The sequence below is a fragment of the Glandiceps talaboti genome, chromosome 7 (genome assembly GCF_964340395.1).
Source record: "Glandiceps talaboti chromosome 7, keGlaTala1.1, whole genome shotgun sequence".
In the NCBI taxonomy this organism is placed as follows: Eukaryota; Metazoa; Hemichordata; class Enteropneusta; family Spengelidae; genus Glandiceps; species Glandiceps talaboti.
Window position 1 is genome coordinate 5038174 of NC_135555.1, and position 23680 is coordinate 5061853.

At 36.0% G+C, this 23680-nt stretch overlaps 3 protein-coding genes across 3 annotated transcripts; 2 read left to right on the plus strand and 1 right to left on the minus strand.

Moving 5' to 3' along the window:
• The first annotated feature begins 554 nt into the window (after positions 1-554).
• On the plus strand, positions 555-9092 carry LOC144437416 (uncharacterized). Its single transcript, XM_078126348.1, has 16 exons — positions 555-681; positions 966-1073; positions 1851-1893; positions 2207-2278; positions 2442-2488; positions 2944-3022; positions 3139-3256; positions 3746-3924; positions 4316-4528; positions 5289-5324; positions 5983-6228; positions 6724-6768; positions 7093-7215; positions 7627-7737; positions 8345-8461; positions 8899-9092. The coding sequence occupies exons 1-16, from the start codon at positions 616-618 to the stop codon at positions 9090-9092; spliced, it is 1797 nt and encodes a 598-aa protein (XP_077982474.1). The 5' UTR covers positions 555-615.
• A 1192-nt stretch (positions 9093-10284) lies between these two features.
• LOC144437417 (uncharacterized) lies at positions 10285-12693 on the minus strand. The gene is made up of 5 exons (XM_078126349.1): positions 12679-12693; positions 11967-12083; positions 11419-11569; positions 11102-11172; positions 10285-10509 (listed from the first exon to the last, which is right to left on the minus strand). Exons 1-5 carry the CDS (start codon positions 12691-12693, stop codon positions 10285-10287), a joined length of 579 nt encoding a protein of 192 aa, XP_077982475.1.
• Positions 12694-21409: 8716 nt separating this feature from the next.
• On the plus strand, positions 21410-23485 carry LOC144437419 (galactosylceramide sulfotransferase-like). Its single transcript, XM_078126351.1, has 2 exons — positions 21410-21561; positions 21898-23485. Exons 1-2 carry the CDS (start codon positions 21410-21412, stop codon positions 22910-22912), a joined length of 1167 nt encoding a protein of 388 aa, XP_077982477.1. The 3' UTR covers positions 22913-23485.
• Positions 23486-23680: the final 195 nt, after the last annotated feature.

Below are 23680 nucleotides of genomic sequence, written 5' to 3' on the forward strand. Positions count from 1 at the left end.
ATAGAATATTACTTCGTTATTGTTTAGAATAGGTTCATCAACACAGGACATAATCTAGCTGGTACACTGCCTTCAAACAATCATTAATTGTTTAAACAGATTGATGACTTTATCCTATCGATACGATCCATTCTATCAATCCATCTGATTTTTGAAGTTGAAAATACAAAGAATGTAAATTATATTTAAAAACAGAGTATATTATCATGTATATAGCGTCAAATTGTCAGATTGTCGCAAGTTTCATCATAAACATAGTGTAAACGACAAGATAGGTTTAGTTGGAGTCAACTTCAATTACTTTCTGTACCACAAATACGATGACACTGGTAACATAATATATAATAAACAGAAAAAAGTATACTTCCGATTCTGTGAATTATCAAATTGCTTACATTATCCAATAATATACTTCACTTCCTTTGCCGAGGCAGGAAATTAGTATCAATAAATTATCATGATAAACTGAGGAATTATCATCATTGTGTTCTAGAACTGAATTAGGTATAGATTTAGATTAAGTGAAATATTGATGACGTTTTGTAGTGTTAGTGTTACTTTCTAGTAGACAACATCAGAGTATTCTCACCATTTTGATCCACGCAAAGTGCCACTATGAGTGCGTACTTATGGTTGCTTAGTTTTACGTTTATTTCGTCGATTAACTTCTCTGGATGTAGTGTAAGTATGCAATGATGACAATGTATTTTTGTAATCTAATTTTCTCTTTTTACTCGGTGAAATTATATGATTCAAATCTTTATTTCATCAAACAAAGCAAAGTGGCAATGTGTAGCATTTTAGTTTGTGCGTGGCTTTGTGATGATGCAAAGACCTGTAGATTGACTTTCCTAAAATTACTGTGGTTTTTTTCAATTCCAATTACTCGTCTTAGAATCGTCGTAATTCCAAAATGTAATTTTTCATATCTTTTTGGGGGCTTCCATGGCTCACCATACATATAGGTTATAACAGACCGTAGTGGTAGTGATGATGATGAAAATTATCTTGAAATAGAACAGATGAATCCAGATCCACTCAGACCGTCATTTGACGATTTGCCGCCAATTATGGTATGTACAATATGTGTCGGTATTTTGACGACTTGCTGCCAACCATGGTACGTTCAAAATTGTCATCATTTTGACGAATGGCCGCCAGTTGTTGTACGTTCAAAATTTTCAGCATTTTGACAATTTGCCACCAATTATTGTACGTTCAATATTTCAATATTTTGACGACTTGCCGCCAATTATTGTACGTTCAATATTTCAACGATTTGTCACCAATTTTTGAACGTTCAATATTTCAATATTTTGACCATTTGCCGCCAATTATTGTACTTCTAAACTTGCCTATTTTCTAAGACAATTTCGATATACTGCTAAAATTCCCCTTTGAGTAACGGTAAGCAGACACAGATTCGTCACTGCATGTATACCGTATCACCATTAATGTCTGTAAAATTATTAATATTCATCATTACTGTGATTGGTACAATGAAGAAATAATTGTGTAAAATTGTTATAATTTTGAAAATGAAAGTAATTATCGAGGATGACATTTTGCCAACTGGCTTTGAAGAGCTAACTGTCAAGACAGAATTAATATAATGAGGACTATCAAAACTTGTAATAATTTTCTTTTGTCTACTGCAACTATCAGTAATGGCTTTTTGAATATATGATTGGCAAAAGACAAAATTTTGTTAATTTTTTTAGATTATCAGACATCTTCACAAACAGCTTTGTATCACTTAGTTCCGGAGAATTATATTTGTAAAGACCAATATATGTATACTACTGTATGTCTGTCCCAATAGATGATATCTCATCCATATTCTGTTTCAGAGGAAATATAGCATACCAAAACCGATGAGGGCGCATGATTCACGTAAGTACTGAAGACTAACTGAAGACTTTGTAAATTTATACATATATATATCACTCGTTTTAAATATAATGTACTTTATGTTTCGAAATGACATTTGGTAGTAACATTATTATGTCATTTCTGTACATTAAGGAAGACTATTACAAACTTGTGAGATTGTTTAATTAAAGGTTTTACGTATTTATCAATTTGTGTGTCTTAAAAGTACCAATAGCAACGGAACAAACGAGCGAACATATACAACAGCTCGTAATGGTTAATAATGAGACTTCTGTTCACATAAATAAACTACGCCAAATGCTAATATTTACAGATGCTTCGCCAATATTGGAGCCAAAATCAGCAATGGAAGTCATATTAGAACGTAACGAAGATCTTATTGCCGGTAAGAAATAAATATACTCATACAATGTATATGGTTTGATATGGTGACGTTTTAATGTACAACAATTCTATGATAACCAGTCACGTGACTGTACCATTTGTATACCTCTCTAGGCTAGGATGTTACCTTTGATTTATGACCGTCAAGCTTTTTTCTCCTACAGCAAACGTACCTGAATTGTTTCAAGGCGACATGTACTTTGGACCATTGGTAAGAATTGCCGAAGGCTCTTTACTGTACTCCATTTATAATATGTTTTGTAAATGACAAACCATGCTCGTTATCATCATGCGAAGACAGCCTTTCACCTTTAAGTGATTTATATATAATGACACGTACACGTAAATAATGTATGCGACATGTCTCATATATGTTCAGATGCCTCAACAATATTGAAGAGAAAATCTACAATGGAAGTTATATAGGAACTTTGTAAATTGATAAATATCACCTCATCTCTCGTTTAAATGCACTCCATCATCACTATCTAACATCGTCTTTGAGTCTAGTGTTTCAAGACTTTCAATAAACCATGTATAAATGATTAAATTGATGTAGCTGACATGTTCCTTGCTATATGTAAACATTCAGTTTCTCTCATATTCCCATAATATTTACTCGTTTTACGTTTGTAAACTACTTTTCCTTTTGGATGTGGCTTTCAGAAACAAAGAGGAGCGATAGCAAGAGAAGAGCGCTACTGGCCAGATGGCATTGTCCCTTATGTAATAGACCCGGTATTTAGTAAGTCTTACCCACTTTTACATTCATTGCAGTACATCGATTGTCACATTAATATTGTTCAATGCAGATTTATTTTCACAGGTTACATTTTGTTTTAATGTTTGTTGTTTATTTAGATGCAGAGTCTGTTGGCAGAATAAAGAATGCCATGGAAGATTTCCGTGTTTTTTCATGTGTACGTTTCGTTGAAAGAACATATCAAGAACACTATGTATACATAACGGCTTTAGACGGGTAGGCTACTCATTTTAAGTTACGTGTACATGCCATAATTAAAACAGTGATTGATAAACTGTGACCATACGGTTTTCTTAGTATAGATCATTAGTATTTCTATATTAGGAGAGTCATGACTGACTGACTAACTAACTGACTGACTGACTGACTGACTGACTGACTGACTGACTGACTGACTTACTTACGTACGTACGTACGTACGTACGTACTTACTTACTTACTTACTTACTTACTTACTTACTTACTTACTTACTTACTTACTTACTTACTTAGGGAGTTAGCCATCAGGGAATGAGTCAGTAGCTTTATGAATGTGTGAATTGAATTAGAACACAAAATTGTCGCTTGACATGCATTGAACGGGCAATACACATATCATCTTTATTGAAGTATTTACATGAGATTGTGATAACATTTCATATCATTGCCCTGTAGCTGACTCACTACTCGTTTGGTCTGAGTGTACAAATTCATCATTTCTTCTAGGTGCTGGTCTGGGACTGGTTATGGTCGATTTGCGGGACAGAAGATTTCTCTTGGAAATGGTTGTCTATTCCATTCCACCATAGTACACGAATTGATGCACACTCTTGGTTTTTTCCACGAACAAATGAGACGCGATAGAGATAACTATGTGACCATTTATTGGGATAATATTTTAGACTGTAAGTACAACACCATAAATTTAAGAACTGTACAACACCCCCTCTCTCTCTGTCTATCTTTTTTGTCTGTCTGTCTGTCTGTCTGTCTGTCTGTCTGTCTGTCTGTCTGTCTGTCTGTCTGTCTGTCTGTCTGTCTGTCTGTCTGTCTGTCTGTCTGTCTGTCTGTCTGTCTGTCTCCCTCGTGCAAAATAAAGAGAACTTGTGCAGGCTATGTTTTCGTTTGTTGTTTGTTTGTTTGTTTGTTTGTTTGTTTGTTTGTTTGCTTGTTTTGTGTTTGCGTTATACGTATGTGTATGTTGTTTTATTTGACATTGCAACTGTATATGAATATGACTGTACATAGTTGTGCCAAAGTATCAGTACATATACAATATCATCGTTACTTTTTCAGATTATGAAGGCCAGTTTTCCAAAATCTATGAAAAATCTACAACACAAGGAACTCCCTATGACTATGACTCTATAATGCACTATAACCGAAAAGCCTTTACAAAAGATGGATCACCAACAATAGTTGCAATCAATGATTTCAACAGGAAACTAGGATCAACTTTATCATTCAGTAAATGGGATTTTGTGGAACTTAATGGTCTTTATAATTGTGGTGAGTTAGAATCAATTACATTTGTATTCATATAAAACATATCTTAGACTGCATGCATATAGTCTTTGAAAACAAATCTTTACTCCGAATTCATGCGGAAGACGACATTCTACTCGACTCCCCCCCCCCCCTTCAAAACTTTTTAATTTGTTTTACCGAACTCATATCCTTCTATACATCTACAAAATAACAGTGGTTATTGTTACGCGTCAGATACCGTACATGATTCCATATATACTGTTATGTGTTGTTATTTAATTCAATCATTCCATATATGTTTGTCTACAAAATTGAAAAAGGGGCATTTCTGCGGAGAAAATCTATGCCACTGTACTGTAAACACATTCTACACAGCCGTCCTTATCCAATTTTTCTAACAGGCGATCATTGACACTTACGTCACCTCAGGCTTGAGGTCGTGACCTTTTTGGTCTTATTCCCAAGTGAAGAAATCTGTCAGTCGTCGAACTATTTAATTTATCTGATATGTTTACTTTGTTGATTGACGAAATTAACTTTCATAAATCGATCATTGGCACAATATCAAAATTAAAATGAGTTACTTTGAATCATGATGATTCCAAAAATTGAACTCAACCCTTATTCATGCAGACAGCTTCGTCATCTAATTAATAACTATTGTGTAGATGCTAATACCGAGGTTAGTTACGACTAACTATAGATACGGATTAACATTTTCCCCCACACAAACTAATTTAAATCATTTATTTAAGAATACCGTATGTTCTCTCCCCTTCAGGATACGACGTAGATATTTGGTATAGAAACCAGAAAGGTAAGTTAGTTAATCTAAATACAATATTAGAGGAGTCTTACGACGTCTACTCTATGTCTTGATGTCAGCAAACACAAGGGCGACCTCACAGACGAGCGGGTTATATGTAAGACTTTTAATGTTTGTCTTTTTGGCCATGTATACACAGAATTTTAATAGCAGACCTGTGTTTGTATCCACTTTAATAATGAAATAAGCTTACCTGTATTGAAGGTTGTTGTTTTTAGAAAGACTTAGAAAATAATTTCATGTAGGTATTATATAAAAATGTATTTTTTAAAAGTTGTTTTGTGGGTTTCCCCCAATGATTAATCATAATTGTTATGGTAACCTGTACAACTACAGTAAAGTAACGAAGGTATTGTTTGTTGATAATGATAACATTTTGAATCTCGGAGTTTACATGGTGTTAGACGAGTGGAAAATGATGTAGTATTCTTTCCTCAAAGTAGACACGAACCTCACGTTCTTTTGCTTTCCCCAGAGTCTCACAGACACGAATCACGCGTAGTATTGCTTTCTTCGGGGTGTCTGACAGACTCGAACAGCACGTAGTACTGCTTTCCTCAGAGTGTCTCACATACACGAATCTAATGTAGTATTACTTTCCTCAGAGTGTCTCACAGACACAAACCTAACGCTTTATTACTTTCTTCAGAGTGTCTAACAGACACGAACCTCAGGCGACGAGGGGCCGATATGAATGATGGTAGTAAAGACAGACTGTTCAGCCTAGAAGAATGTTGCAACTTGTGTAAGAGAACGCACGGATGTAAAGCATTTAGCTGGGACAAAGAATCAAATAGCCGCAGTACTCTAAAAGACTGTTGGTTGCAAAGTGACTGGGTACAAGGTTGGACAGACCAATCGTATGATTCTGGTATCATATGGCCATGGCCTGAAGGTATGGGACTATCTTAGCTTAGCAACAAACTAACAATATTCAAAATGGCGCCAATGGTTTTGTAGCATACATACATACATACATACGTACATACATACATACATACATACATACATACATACATACATACATACATACATACATACATACATACATGCAAATAGTATTGTGTTTTTATTAATTGATTGGTTGGTTTGTCGGTTGATTGATTGATTTGTTTGTTTGTTTGTTTGTTTGTTTGTTTGCTTGCTTATTTGTTTGTTTGTTTGCTTGCTTGCTTGCTCGCTTGTTTGTTTGTTTGTTTGTTTGTTTGTGTGTATGTGTGTATGTGTGTGTTTGTTTGTTTGTTTGTTTGTTTGTTTGTTTGTTTGATTGATTGATTGATGGATTGGTTGTTGGTTGGTTGCTAAAACTCTCCACTGGTTGGTTCACTGGGTCCAGGTATTGAAGGAATGCTAACATTTCTAACTCGGCAGTTTTTGTTTGAATTGATAGAGGATGGTGATGACGAAGATGATGAAGGTGATGGTGGACAAATAGGTAGGGCAAGAAATCGTTGTTGTTTTTTATACATATACTCCGTCGTGATCGTTCTACATAGATGTCAAAATGTACCTCTGAAAGATTGATGCTAAAGCCATAGAAGTATAGAGAGTAGGGATTTACACCGCTATACTAATACCAAGCAACCTTTATATTATTTCATACATCTCTGCAGCACTGAGCACGGAAAACAATTATTTTGATATTTGTTTTCCTGGTCCAGGTTCAGTTATAAGTTTAACGGCAAGGCATAATCCACGGATTTCAAAATTTCTAGTTTGAATAAAGTAGAACAATATTGACAAAGTCAGTTTCTTTCAGAATGTATCGACAAGAATGAGAGTTGTAAGGGTTGGGCTAATATTGGGGAGTGTGAGAAGAACCCGGACTACATGTTGCCTAACTGTGCTAAGAGTTGCAAACCGGAATGTGATACAGATGATGGTAAGTGTAGACCCTTGACTGCGAGTTGCCTAACTGTGCTAAAAGTTGACGGTTAGTAATACAAATAGGGAAAGTACCACAAAACATGAACCTTGTGTGGACAGTGAATGGAGGTATCTAATCAAATTCCACTGAATCAGGCATGACTGTTTATATGTGCATGTATTAAAAGTATCTTTTTTTACTGTAATCGTTTGCTTCAAACATATCCCTGTAAATCGTATTTCTGTACATGAATTGATTCTAAGACCACTATATCACTAATCTGAGATTAATTGAACGTTACCCACTCCAAGGAGTTATATCTACAAGGAAATGCCATACCATGCGTGTGACTATGATGGATGATTTAGGCCATATACAATATCTTTTAACCTCATGTATTAATTTATGTGATGGCTTTGTTTTCAGAGTGTATTGATAGTCATGATAGTTGTGCAACATGGGCAGAACAGGGAGAATGTGAGAAAAACAAACTGTGGATGTTACCAAACTGTAAACGAAGTTGTACTCAATGCGACGGTGGGTTGATACAGAGATAGGCAGACAGATGATTAGATGATTAGATAGACACGTAGAGAGACAGATAATCAATCAGAAATACATACAGACAAGCAGACAGACAGGCAGGCAGACAGACAGACAGACAGTCAGACAGACAGACAGACAGACAGACAGACATGTACATGCGGATTCACCGTATAACAACTATAAGTGAATTATCACAAAAATAGAAACACATACATTCACTGTGATTAGTGGTATAATATAAATACGGCATATCTATAATATTTAAGATTTTCTTTTGTCGATTATTCCACTTCTAAAAAATCCTCAACTATCATTTAATGCAGATTCTAAAACATCTTCTATTCACAAATCAATTACCCTCATATTTGAGAAAACGAATGAAATATATACCAAATAATTAATTTCTATATTCCATTTGAACATGTGTGTCGCCCTCTACTTGTTGTTAGTCATATATACGTCAATCGTGATGGATCACACATAAGACATTCTTGGCAAGAATGTCCCAATTCCTGGTCGTGCCAAGATTTGACAACGGATAAATCCTTTACACGGTTGGACAAATATATAGATTCTTGGTTTGCCTCTTATTCTTCAGAGTGTGTTGATAGTCATGATAGTTGTGCAACATGGGCAGAACAGGGAGAATGTGAGAAAAACAAAGTGTGGATGTTACCAAACTGTAAACGAAGTTGTAACCAGTGTGACAAAAATGGTCAGTATAAGGATAGTATAGTTCAACCGGTAGTTGTTCCGTTATAGGTCCGTATATGGGGTAATAATGGTAAAGCACTTTGAGCACAGCATAGGAAAGCACCATATAAAAACTAACATTATAACATTTTTGTAATAAGAAATAAAGGGCCAAACCAAACAGAACATACTCGTACCTGAGAACAAATTTTCAAAAATATCTTGGAGAATTTTTAATTTTTTCCGACTAAATTCGATGACTGTGTTTTTGAAATGCATGTATTGTGAGATGATATGATAAACCGAAGGCTTTTGACTTCAAACTGAAATGAAACTGTCAGTCTGATGGTGCTGTTTATTGCGATTACGTCACAAAGTGATAACCGATTTTTCAGTATTCCTATATGACTTATTTCAGCACAGTCCACACTAAATATATGATTGTATTGTCGTTAACAGGTCCTGACACGACTAATGTATCAAAATGGAGAGATGATTTGCGTTGTGGACCAGCATTTCCTCTTTCAGATGGTAGTCCAGCCCAGTGTAACCCGAATGGTATCTATCCTTGCTGCTCATCGGCTTCGTGGTGTGGCAATACAGCTGGTCATTGCTCTTGTGCTGGATGTACTGATTACCGTGGAAAGTTATAGATAGTTAATACTAGAAATATCACTATGATTAGTTGTATACAGTTGTCGTTGCAACTGTTTTTATCTCAAAAACTGATTCATTGTTCTATGTTTTCAAGTAATGCCAAAGACAGATAAACAAATTTGCTGATGAAGTGCTGACTTCCATTTACGGACCTTTTTGTATAGCTGTCTTTCTGGCTGTTAGGTCTGTCCACTGCGCGCGCGCGCGCGTGTGTGTGTGTGTGTGTGCGTGTGTGTGTGTGTGTGTGTGTGTGTGTGTGTGTGTGTGTGTGTACATGTATGTATACGAAACGAGAGCCAGGTACAGACAGACAGACAGACAGACAGACAGACAGACAGACAGACAGACAGACAGACAGACAGACAGACAGACAGACAGACATACATACATACATACATACATACATACATACATACATACATACATACATACATACATACATACATACATACATACATACATACATACAGATAGACAGACAGACAGACAACAGTGGTAGAGATGTGTGAAATAAGTAAATCAATACAAATCCAATAGCTCATTCACAAGGTCTGCAAAACAGCACATTGTTATAGATTCCACATTTACATAACATAGCTAAGAAGACCAGTAAAACTGCACACTTTCATATTTTCTTAAAATGAAAAGAATAGAATTGACCCATTTATTCAATACCACCCTACAAATCTTTGAAAAACGAAAAAAAAAACTGAGTAATTTACAAAGAAATGTCCATCAACTTCATCAGATTATGACAAAGAACAGCGAACGTTTATACTCTAGCAATTGAGACTGAAGATGAAAGTGTTTGTACGTGTTATATATACACCTGCTCTAATTGTAAGAAATTATTAATTGTTGCAATTTGGTAACACCGCCATAAAACTTCATTCAAATAAATAACAAATCGATAGCTATTGCCTGTTAATCTGCAAAACGCAGATAATTATTCATATTTCCGAATTGTTGGCTGGCAAAAAACGACTATGCCTAACAATTTATAAATAGTCAAATAAAAGAACTTGGTTGGCTGTAAAGTTTTTGATTTTTTTAAACAAAATCGTTAGCTTACAATCGAAGAATTACAAATATTTCAGCATTACTTACTAATAGATATATCACTGCTGTTAAAGGCACTTTGGAATTGTTTGATATGAAATGATACTATTGAGCAGTACTATGACATATTTATTTCCAGCAGCCATCGTGATTTGTTGGTTCGTAAGGTATGTTCCTTGGATTGAGACCCATATCGATGCTTTTCTGGATAAGTTCTTCCGTGAGGGCGGGATCTTGTGTTGGGGTTCTTGACATAATATGAATGCAGTAATTTTCACCATCCCGGACCGAGGCTGCTCCACAGTCGTATTCTACTGCATAGTCGTCACCAATAATGATTACGTTATAGTCGACCTAAGAAGTAGAATGGTGAAATTGTCATTTTTATAATGACTGTATTCATATTTAAAAGGCTATGCAATCCAAGTCCCAAACAGACAAAGAAACGAGACATACGTACTAGTATTTGAAACTTGACTATAAATATTACTTGAATGATTCATAATAGTGGTAGTATACATATATACATATATACGTATACATAGACATCAAAAGTTTAATACAATTTTATTTCCTCATTTTTGTACTAATGAATTTCACCGTTTTGGTCTTACACACGAACACACCTTTTCAAGTAGAGCATCCTCCCATATTACATGTACATGAGCACCATCAGTACGATTTCGAAATACGCAAAAGGCAGAACGATAAACTGATATTGATGCAAGTACATCTGTGTAATTTGAGGTATCAACGTTGACATTTTACTAGTAAATGATCGAAACATTACCAACGGGTACAGTTGCGTAAAAGCGAAACTAAAGCTTTTATTCACACTTGGTCACCAGTCTGATGTTCTGGGCCATGGGTTGGTCACATGACTCATCACCAGAATCATGTGACCAAAAAGTTGACCCGTCCCGGATAATGAAAGAGATTTGCCTACCTTGTTGTCTGGATCAAGTTCAGGATAACTTATTTTCCAATTTCCATCAATACCAAAGTATTCCAAATATCCTATAGAATAGAGAAACACACAGGCACTGTAATTTGAACACTGTCACTTGTTTACTTGTACGTTGTTCCACGCTTCTACCCAGTTGAGTTGGAAACTCAAACAGTCCATTCACAAAGAAGTGTCCAAAGATATTCTTAATTTCCATCTCTATCTCATTTTCTATATGTTCATTTATCTGTCTACTATGTATACCTGTACCAATATCTCTCTTTTTTTGAAAACTTTTACTAATCAATTTTTCTTACCTGTTATGTTAGTATGTCTACCATCGGGGGTTGTATTTCGGCAACCGTTTGTCACAGCGGCATCTTCCGGTGTCTGTGTTCGAGACGGATAAACTTCTATGAAGGTGCAAACACAATTTTTCTGCCAAACAGCACCCCCAAACGTCTGGATCTGTTTAATTGTTTGTTAGAATTAGAGAAATAATAAACGTTATCTAAAAATGCCTTATGTAGAAACATTGTTCATGTCAAAAAAATTTCGACAGGAAGTGACGTATAATGTAAATCAGCACTGGAATGTAATTCAGCAATATCGTGTAGTATAAAATCCTGTTAAATAATATCTCCCTAAACAAGATACGTTTTGATGATATGTCTGTCCTTTCCAACATCATTTGAATATTAATCACTTCAATATTTACGTATTAGTTAAAGTCAGTATATCTATCCAAGTGAATATTGAACGGCCGTTATTAAAGCACAAATCCAACGTAAGTGTACAGCTTGTAGCGACTTTTGCATCTACCAAATATCATTCATTTGAATATCCAAAAACCAATCCAACATACCTTTCCAATTTCGTACCAAACTCCCTGGTAATCTTCATACTTAAAGTTTTCTGCCGGCGGTGGGAATTGACAGGTCGTTGCATTACATAAAGCGACGCCAAGAAGTGAAACAATAATCTACAAAGGAATATGTATGGAGTATTTAACTTGCACGCACGCAAACAACCAACCAACCATCCAACCCCCAAAATGATATATTAATCTATACGAAAGACATAGGCAGACATATATATATATTTGTGTGTGTGTATGTGTGTATGTATGTATGTATGTATGTATGTATGTATGTATGTATGTATGTATGTATGTATGTATGTATGTATGTATGTATGTGTGTGTGTGTGTGTGTGTATGTATGTATGTATGTATGTATGTATGTATGTATGTGTGTGTGTGTGTATGTGTGTGTGTGTGTGTGTGTGTGTGTGTGTGTGTGTGTTAACCACAGACCTACTCGTATTTCGTGTAATTCATTTGAACTGTAGCAGAAGTTAACATTATTTTTCCGTGTTTGAGTCAGATTATATTTTAATATCCTCGATCGAATCAATGTGATTTCAGAGTAATTCTGAATTTAAAACAAACGAAGTTGAATACCGTCCAACCCGATACCTTGTAAATTTCATTCTTCGATTGCGAATTAGTTCAACATCAACTTTCAATATTGAATTATATGAAAAGTCTTCACAGACACAATAGTGTTGATACTTACCCCTAGAAGACGCATGATGACGTAGGTATACTTCACGCTGTTGTAACTCGATCAGTTGAACAACTCTTACTGTGTCAAAGTTTTATATTCGGATAAGTGAACATGTTGCCTTTTTATATCCTAGCTATGGATGTGTGACATTTCTTATTAATCCGTATGTCACGTTTCACATCGACTGTTACTTAACTGCGAGTGTACAACAACGTGGATTACTCGGAATCACAACTTTACACGCCAATTTACACGCGCCAAGTCCACGTGAAAATAAAGTAGCACATGTCGAGAACAACCGATTAATTATGATTCCATTATCACTGTATTAAATCTCCTTAGATTATTTAAGTTTTTGATATAATTATCATTGTATTTCGTGTCTTCAGGATCACGGTGAGCATAAGGTAAATCATATATGAGACTGAACATCGTCTATGTCTCTAGGGCTTGGCGTTCAACGCTCTCTTCTGTACATTACCTCTGTTAACATTTAGCAATTATAAATAATTTTCTCTTTTTTTATGAATATTTTTCTTCAAAAACATTTCATAATCAGATTAAAATATATCTATAAAATAATCACCCTGGGAATTGGAACAGCTGTTTATTACGTTATAACTGGCCCGCAAACACATTTAGTCGATAACAGATATTGTTTATAGAAGGTAGGAAACTGTACTACTTTTTGTACGTCAGGAACGTTGTATCTGTGAAGTCTTTGTAACTATATTCATGGTGAAATTTAGTACCCGATTCCATTACAGTAACAAAAGGTAAATATCAAACTGTGTGAAAGGACAAATAGCGAAACTTAGACATTCGTTGAAAGTCGTTGACATTATTAGATTTGTTGTAAATAATTTCGTATGTGATAATGAATGTACGTAATCCATTGTGATCAACCATCCCAAAATTATTAGAAATAAAAAAATGAAAAAAATGCCAATCACTGACTCAGTTACACATCACTATATTCCAGTGTTTTTTTTTCTAATTTGATTTGGCAATTTAATAAGAAAATATAGATTGAAATAGCATTCATATTGAAATAATTACTTTTTAAGAATGAAGTTACATTAAAATTTTGATATTAAAAGAACTGGGGAAGTAAACATGATGTTTCAGAAAGTTTGGAAAATTTGGAGAGATTGATGCAACCTCTGTCTTTCCTTTCGTATTTGGAAGTAAGGCGTTATTGACAATTAAAGAAAAGAAAGTATATGTATACATGGTTATCTAACACTTTATTTTGATTGTTTAGGATACGTTTATAAATACATAATTGATATAATAATAGTTTGTTATTCATACTTTACATCATTAATACATAATTCAATGAACAGTAGTCTAAATCAATTGACATACTAAATAGATTACTTCAGGTAAGCATATAATGTTAATAAATACTATCATACTGCTTGTGTATACTACTTACACTATATAGCACACCAAATATATAGATAAAAAAAGCATATCTAAGAGTTTCCAAGAAGCCAATAATCAAGTTAATGTATATTTCCTAAACTTCACATTGAAGTGGTATATACAAAGCTCTATATGCATAAACCATATTGAAACTGATGTATCTGAAACAGTGCATGGTCTGGGCTAATAGAAATGTTGTACTTTGTACTTCTAGCAATTTACTTGAACGATGAAATATGTTGGATGTAAATAATTCTCACAGAAAAAAACTTAGTAAATCTGTAGGAAATACAACCAACACTGGCACTCAATATGGTTTATTGGGAACGTGTCGGTAACCTCGCCCTTCGTGTTGGTTTTGTTGGCCCCGGAACGAGGATGCTATAAAGTAATCAGAATATTACGAATCCGTTCGCGCGGTATCTTCATAATTAGGTGGTTGGCCACTATCGGTGATGTCATCAGTTTCCGTTGTAACCGATTGCAGACTTGGATAGTGATAGGGAATCGGATAACCCGGTGCATAGGAGGACTCAACAGGTGGTGCACTTGGTGTATAGGCTGGTGGTGCGTCCCCAACGGCGGAATTATCTGTCATGGTAGCCTTCGGTCCGGGGGTGATGCAATCCATTTCAGCCGCGCCCCCGACTGATGTAACGGGTCTATGAATGCAACAACCATTACATGAATTATGAATATCGATTACTTTGACTGCATCAAAGTCAAATCTTCATTTTGTGTCAACAGTCGGTATTTCTGCCAATGTGAATGAGTTCGAAACTATGGTTGTCTTTGCAGTCTACATAAATGTCACATTATTTTTCACCATTTTGTTTAATCAAATTCTTTAAATTCCACATTATATAGAACGCGTGAAAATGACAAAAATTTAGCCAAGTAGCTTGAAACGAAAGAGGGTGTTGATCGTCGACACGAAAGTGGAACCTTCCTTGACTTTGATTAGCCAATATCATTTGTATAAATTGTAAATACTGTTTTGTTTACTTACGTTTGTTGTTGTTGTTTTTTCTGTCGACACAGGATAACAATGAGGGTAATTATGATGATTAGGACGATAAGACCAAGTAAAACACTACCTGCTATTATTATATACGTCCACACAGACTCTTCTTGTTGACCTAAAATGAAATACGTCATCTCTGAAGTCAAACTGTAATTTGTGGGTCATGGATTACTATTGTGTTGTGTTGTGGTGTGGTGTGGTGTGGTGTGGTGTGGTGTGGTGTGGTGCGGTGCGTTGCGTTGCGGTGCGGTGCGGTGCGGTGCGTTGCGTTGCGTTGCGTTGCGTTGCGTTGCGTTGCGTTGTGTTGTGTTGTGTTGTGTTGTTGTGTTACATTTCACTGTTACAATAATGTACTATATATACTATACATTTGAATTTAAAGATATATCTCTGTTTGCAAGATATTTGTTGAGCCAGACGATAAACTAGCCCTGTTGGTTATATTTGATTTGTATTGAGCCAGACAATGTAGCAGTGTTGGTAAGATTTTTGTCCTGTCAGATGATAAAATATAGCAGTGTTGGTAAGATTTTTGGTCGAGCCAGACAATCTTTTTCCTTAGGTGTCGTCATTGCAAGTCCACAACCATCGAAAAATTACAAATATCAACGAAAACTCAATGGAAAATATCACTCACTGGGACAGTCGCTCTTGTCTCTGTCGCAGGTGGCATACTTCACTTCAAATTCCAAGCTGTCATCGGAACTTGACCACGGCTGTGCAATTTCAACAACAATATAAACACAACGACCACGTGATATCATATTAATAAAAGGGTCTTCAAATTCAAATTCTCGACAGTAGTGCGCCATCACCGGTGCTGAAGTGGTGCTACCATCGTAGATAGTGACGTATTCCTCAAGACAAGAGCGGTCTCCATCGTCAAAATCAACACCGTAGAGCTTAATTAAACAAAATAAGACAAAACACAAAAGCCGAAATAAATATATAATGGGTATGATACAATTAACATGCAACCTCAGTCGACCAACACAAGTTGTGTTTGTTGTATGTGATACAATTGGTATTAAAAGCACATTCCTGATCGACTTACTCGTTGTATAGTTTCTTGTTTTCATCAATCAATTATAAATCACAACATTCCAATAACACCCATCGTTTGTCATGCTTCACATTTATTTACATTGCTATGTTTCAAGTACATATAATATGTATTTGGCTAAACCTCGGGGGGGGGGGGGAGTTACTGAGCAAATTAAAGGAGTGGGAATCAACCCCATGTTCTCGCATTAGTATTGTATCTTATCAGTTAAGCCATAAGGATTACAGAGTCATAGTACTTTTGTTCATGGCCAACTTTTTCTGTAGCTCTGTCATACATTTTTTTTCACACGTAAATTTTAACTCTACTCCAAACTGAGCCTTCAACTTGATATCTTTAATCACACTTTACCTGTATGTATTCTCCCTGGTCAGCTTCAATAAGATAATAACACGTCATTTGTTCATTGTTCTTATTCGTCACCTTTATCGTCCCTTGAGAGCTTGTCAAGGTTCCACCACAGTCTGCCAACATTTTAAAACATACGATTAAAATTGCATTTTGTTATGTAGTATAATAGTTCATTAATAACTGGACCTAGCTTCTTACAGAGTAGAGTCTAATTTACAATTCAAGGGAAACAAACTGAGTTTATACGTTTTGGGGAGAAAGTTTTGTTGCTTGTTAAAAGATGCCTGTAGTACTCACGAAAATATACTTAACCATCAATTGCCAGGTGTTGATAGAATTCAATCCTGATATTCAGGTAAAGGATTCGATTACACGATAATTTTACACACTAAAATGTCGAGGAAACCACTAAGATTACCATCTGTATATTAAGCCAGAGGATGACTTAATGAGATCCAGAGCGGCAAGCATCGACGTTAACTTTACAATACTGGATATTGTAATCGAAGTGTTATGCAGGTGTGTTTAATCGAGTAACAATATAAACTCAGCTTTTGCCATTTTCATGATAGGCAACATATTAAAGTCAGAATCTGACATTGAGTTAAAACCCGAAGAAGTAGTTGCTATCGATCGTTAGTCGTTGACATTACGTCTGTGAGAACAACATGTTGCACGCTTACTTACTGAGAAAACACTTTAAATCGTTCAGACAAAAATTGGGAAAATATGTGCAATTTACTCTGTCTAAAATAACGTCTTCATCAATAGATTCACTTTAAAATGATATTGATAATATCTATGCGCCTATTTTCATCTAAATGATAAAAACATTCCCTATTCCGTACTAATGAAAAATGACAAAAAACATAAAGTTTTGATTTACACTTACCCGATGACGCAGTTGTAACCATCAAAGTTAGAATAACAGAACCTAGAAAGAGTAAATAATATAATATTCTTGAACTTCGCATCCCCAACATTGTGAAATGTGTCTCAATGCTACACTTTGTCAGGATTACACCAAGGAATTATGGCGTGCTAAAAGTTAATCAAACATATTTCTCATATTTCTAATTTGTTAATGTAAATAAGCTTATATTACGTCACAACAGGCGTAGCGAAAATGTCAATCGTTTATACACATCGCCCCCACAGGCAGTAAATGGACATCTAAACTTATAGTTCCCTGGCAACCACCTGTTGATCTAGTGCGCTCGTCATCAAGACTTGATTTGAATTTAATAAGAATTTAATGAGAACAAAAATGTCATTTAATTCATTTCGTTACAGTTCATTTCTAATTATTACATGTAAATCGGTAGCCACACTGTGAAACGATACGGATGGAAAATGTGCGTTTCGTTGTATAATAATCACTGTAGGCCCCCTGTGTAGGCCCTATGTATTTCAAAGTGACTGCAGTAAAATATGAGCATAGGTTTCGTTTTCGGATTGATGGTTTAACTTCAGATTTTCAGGAGACATACAGACTGACAGACACTGAGATAGTTATATTCTTTATTTCAGGCCATTAAAAAAGTCCCATACAACCACAAAAAAATAAAAATACTATAGAAAAAAACCCAACTAATTATACAATACAAGTCGGTAGTTTTTCCAGAAACTGGAATTAATTTGTCGGAGAGAATAGGCAAACTCAGGGATGGTTATTACTGTCTGCACCTCATTAGGCACTATTTTAGCTAGTCGTGTTGTACACATGATTGTGGCTTTGTTTGGGATCACTGTACAAAATGAGAGTATTGTCAATGGCCGAGAATTGAACCGATTTGAATACTCCTTTGTGCCTTTTCTAGAATGAATGAATGGATAAGAACTTGTTGAATTCTTTGTCAAACTTGTGTACTTGTAATAGCGGCTAACGACGGCACGAAGCGAGCATACAAGTCCAGTCCTATGTGCCAGCGTGTGGACTTGTTCAATCTCTCAGTGTCCCGTTAAGGAATATTGGTATTGACATTAGCCATATTCTTTGACGGTAAACAAATGCCGTTAATCAAATAACCACGACATTCATCTGTGCACGCTGACATAAATTGACACACTTTGAAACGGCGCTTGTGATATCGTGCAGTCTGTATGCCACAAAAATAAACCCTTTGGATTCCGCTTCAACTTTTCAACCTTACTGTGAAAAGAACTGTGAATGAAGCTATCTATGCGGTGCGTTGGTTTATAGCCGTATTCATATCTATCACAAAAGCAACAGATTTGAGCAACACTCGGGATCAACACTGCCTGGGGACAGGTGATATAAACATTTCAGCGACGTCTTAGAATCGAAGCCAGTGTGTATAAGCTTATATCATATCACAGGGCGTCAACAACCACTTCGGATCGGCTTCATTTATATGACAATCATTCAGACGATTTGGATCTAAGATTAATCTCTACGGATCAAAACACTGGATCGACCAGTAATTTGTTTTTCACAATGGTGTAAGTTTTGTTTGCCTTATTATGTAACTATTTACCCAAGTTGTTCACTGGACCATTTTGAGTGTTTGCTACATAGTATTACTGTGATGAGAGAGGGGGTGATATGTTGGATTTCTCAACACATATTTGGAATACATATACATGGGTATGTGAATTAGTAGTGCCAACACCTACTTTGTGAAATGTGACTCTGATAGAGGTAAGGTGATACATAACGTTTGTTAATATGCTGATTGCGTTCTTATTATGTTAGCTTTTTAGTTCCTGGTTGTGTTGCGTAGTGTGAGCAGCCAATCGAATATTCATCATCGTAGCTAGACTGTCAAAACAAAAGAGTACGTGACTGCGTTATAAATTAGCAACAAATTAGCCTTTTAAATGTGATGGATACACTTAACCTCAAATGTTAGACTGAGAACTGGGTCAGTGGCATCAGTCGTCATTGAATTAGCTCTCTTTTGTCAATAATTAATGTACAGAGCAGATCTTGTATTACAGAGCAGTCATTCGTCAGGTAAGACACATTTCTCCAACGTCTATGATATATTATTTCATTGAATCAGACATACTCAAACTGTATCTGGCTAACACTACTACTAGGTGCATGCTTGGTGATGGAACGGCGTTACCGCGGCAAAACCCATTTATTACGTCCGGGATTACGCCAGTAGACGACATGGCTATGTTTACTATAATAGTAATACATGTATAATAACTCTATTCATGTCGAGCTGGTTACACGGTTTACACCCAGTGAATACATCATGTATGGATAACGTATTGGATCTATAAATAGGACACATATCGTACATGATTCATACTATAGCTATAGCGTCCATGCAGTTGGGCTTTGCAAAGATCTGCAAATGATCAGAAAGTAACTTTGGCAAGCGCAAGCGATAGTGAAATCGTGAGACCAAATGCTGTAGATAAGTTTAGACATAGCATATGTGTATTCAGTATAACTAAATACTATAAAACTGTAGAGTATGTACCAGCAGAAGTACAATTGACTAAACATTTGAGGCGAACATAAGGTCTACTTTATGTTGTTAAGAGTTAATCAACCGTTCAGCGAATGGGCAATTGCGTAAACTTGTATAAATGGATTCCGTTTGTAACATGTCTGTGTGTATAGGGTTTTATTGTGTACTGAGAGAGAGAGAGAGAGAGAGAGAGAGAGAGAGAGAGAGAGAGAGAGAGAGAGAGAGAGAGAGAGAGAGAGAGAGAGAGAGAGAGAGAGAGAGAGAGAGAGAGAGAGAGAGAGAGAGAGAGAGGGAGAGAGAGAGATCAGTGACTAATTTGTTTCCTTGTAATTCAGTTCCCCGTTTATAGGTAAGAACCTAAATTCGTACTGAAAACTTATACTGAAACTACATTTATTCTTTACAGACGTGAACGAGTGTTTGAACGTCAGAGAGAGAGAGAGAGAGAGTGAGAGAGAGAGACGTGCGTTCGTGCACGTGCGTGCGTACATACATGCATACATACATACATACATACATACATACATACATACATACATACATACATACATACATACATACATACATACATACATATGTACATACATAAAGTCTTTTATATTTTGACCATCCTTGAATAGAATATTAGTTCCTTGGATGACGTATTAGCTCACAAGTGACTGGAGCTTGGTGATGCGGGGCAAAGTCTGATTGACTGTGAGAGACCGTTACGACGGTAATCCGATAGTTCTGCAAATTTCAAATATGAATGTCGTCAATGGGTCGATCAAAGTTTGACAGCAAGCTTGTGGTTTTGGAATGTTCCGGATAGGAATCCATCATGTCCATGGGAATATCCATACATGCACTCATAAATGTCACAGAGATCCATGTGTATACAATCTCTGCTATTACGTCTGAATCTCTACAGAAGAAGCTTGCTGTTACCATGGTTACATCACATGTATGATGTATACATGATACGTGTATAGTAGTTATAAAAAGAATTATTAATTGTTCGAGACAGAAGTTTGGCGCATAGTACACAACAAACACTGATCTGTACAGTTCCAATGATTCATCTCCCCTTATTCCTCCATTGTTCAACCGAGTTCTTGCATTAACTGGTGTTATCATACAATGACAAGTAAATAGGAGCTATCATTTATTCTGACTAGCCTCCGTATAGCTCTACCAAAGTACGTAGTGTTTTTCACACCAGCCTAAATTTTAACCCAACTAGTTCAACGGTGAACATACTAATGTCTTTTTTTTTTTTTAATTTCTCAAACATGTTTAGATGAAGGAAGAGTGTATGAATCATCCCGTACGTAGCCAACACCCTATGGACCGTAGCTTGAGCTGTCGACTGTATACTATTTAGCTAGCTGAACAACTCGAGTCACATATATGACCGAGTCCCAATCGTCAAATACAAGAAACATCATGGGTACATTGTATCGTGGCGCCCAGTGTCGACGTCGACTGAAGCTATGTGCGTTGGCATGTCTAGCGTTGTGGATATTAATATTTTACACCATTCTGTCTAATGGTCAATATTGGAAGGATTCCAACCTAAAAGAAATGACAAAAACTCCGTGAGTAATTTTATTGCATTGAATCCCGTTGTTGTTCAAATATACTATAATACTATAATTATTAAATCACAGTAAATCGTGATGTCATGACTGCAGTTATCACAATGTAAGTGGTTCCCTCGATCGGGACTGATGAACGCAAGGAAATTAAAAAAATTAAGTAAACAGATAGCAGTGTACAGAGCTATGATCATAAAACACTCCCAGAGTCGATACACGAGACTGCAAAATGTACGATATGTATGGCGCATAATGTATTAATTGTAACCTGAAACGGTTAACCAGCAATATTTGATAATTTATCTTTCTATTGGGTATTTTGTTTATTTGTTGCAGATATCAGATAGAAGTGGCAGAACAAGAAAGACATCACATCGTTAAATGTGATCCTCATAAAAAGCTAGTCCTGGTCCGGACACATACAAATGAAGGTGATATTCTTGCCAAAATCTTACAAAGATTTGGTTATCATGAAAATCTTTCTTTCCTCATGTCAAGAGACAAGGACTTGATTTCCAACGACGAGTTGTTTCATCGGACTATGATAAAGGACTTGAAACTAGCGCCACCACTCGGTCGATTGACAGGCACTCGGACGTATGACGTCCTTGCAAGCCATGTCCGTTTCAATTATCAAGAGATCAATTTCAGCGTGCCAAACGCTACATATATCACTGTACTCACAAAGCCTACAACTCATCTGCCTTATGTATTTAATTTGTACCAAGCAGACCAAAGTCTTCATCTCAAAAGGTACAAAAATCCACTGGAAAAATTCATGGAAAAACCACAAGCACAAATTGATAAAAGATTCAAGTATTGGTTTCAGTTTCACAATGGTCAGATGTACAACCTAGGCCTTGATCATGACTTCCACGAGGAAGCTAGAATCGTAACAGAGAAAATCAATCATTTGCATACCGAACTTGACTTTGTTATGCTTGCAGAATATTTTGACGAATCATTAGTTATTTTGAGAAAGAAATTATGTTGGTTATGGCAAGATATACTATATTTTCCTCAGTCAAGGAAACAAACAGACCATAGAAGTTTTCTGACATCGACTGTGGAAGATGACATCATGAAATGGAACTGGGCCGACACGGTGTTATATAACCACTTCAACGAAACTCTATGGAGAGAGATTTCGAACTATGGGCCTACATTTCAAGGGGATTTGCAATACTTTCGCCAAATGAAAGAAACTTGTTGGAAAGACTGCCTGGTAAAAGATATTTACGGAAGCTTTACTCTAAAGAACAATGCGTTACCATACTGTAATTTGATAGCTTACACCGAGGATAAACTTTGGGAAATGATACGTCATCGACAGTTACACCAGTCAGAATAAATAATTTTCCACCAGTACCTGTGTTATTTAGACCCGTCGGGCTTTCTTTTGATACTAGGCGGCCGAAGGTGCACGTCGACGCTGCGCACCTGAGCTGCTGTCAACCTCGGTTTTGTTCGGCAACCTTCCGAACGCAGATCCGAGGGCTTGTTTAACAAGACTAGAGAAATCAGCAAGTTGTTCCATCTCATTTATTATGATACAAAGTTCTGGGATAAAATACGGACGAAGTACTACATATGTACGGTTAGCAACTATAGAGAAGGAAAATGTTGTTGTGATGAATTCTTTGTAAACCCTCATAGCTAAAGGTCTAGTAACTATTGTACTCTTGCTGAGCGTTGTTACCGTAAAGTGGCCTAGTGGTTTGACGACGATGTACGTTATTGTCAAAAGGCTTACGTGGTTATCAAATCAAGGCCTTCGACTTATTGACTATCATCATTCAATGGTCAAGAATTTGAATGATAAAATGATTCATAAACTTGTTTTCACTACGATGTATGTATATGTTATAATCAGAAGGCAAAACATGATTTATATTAAGCCTCCGACTTGCTGACAATCATTATTCAGTGGTCATAATGATTCATGAACCTGTTTTCACTACGATGTACATGTACAACATGTATGTTATCGTCAGAAGGCTTACATGATTGAAATATTAACGCCTTCTCCTTGCCGACAATCATCATTCAATGATCATGAACTTGACTAACTCATAAGTTTTAAGTTTTCACAACTCATCAAACAAATATGTTATTCATT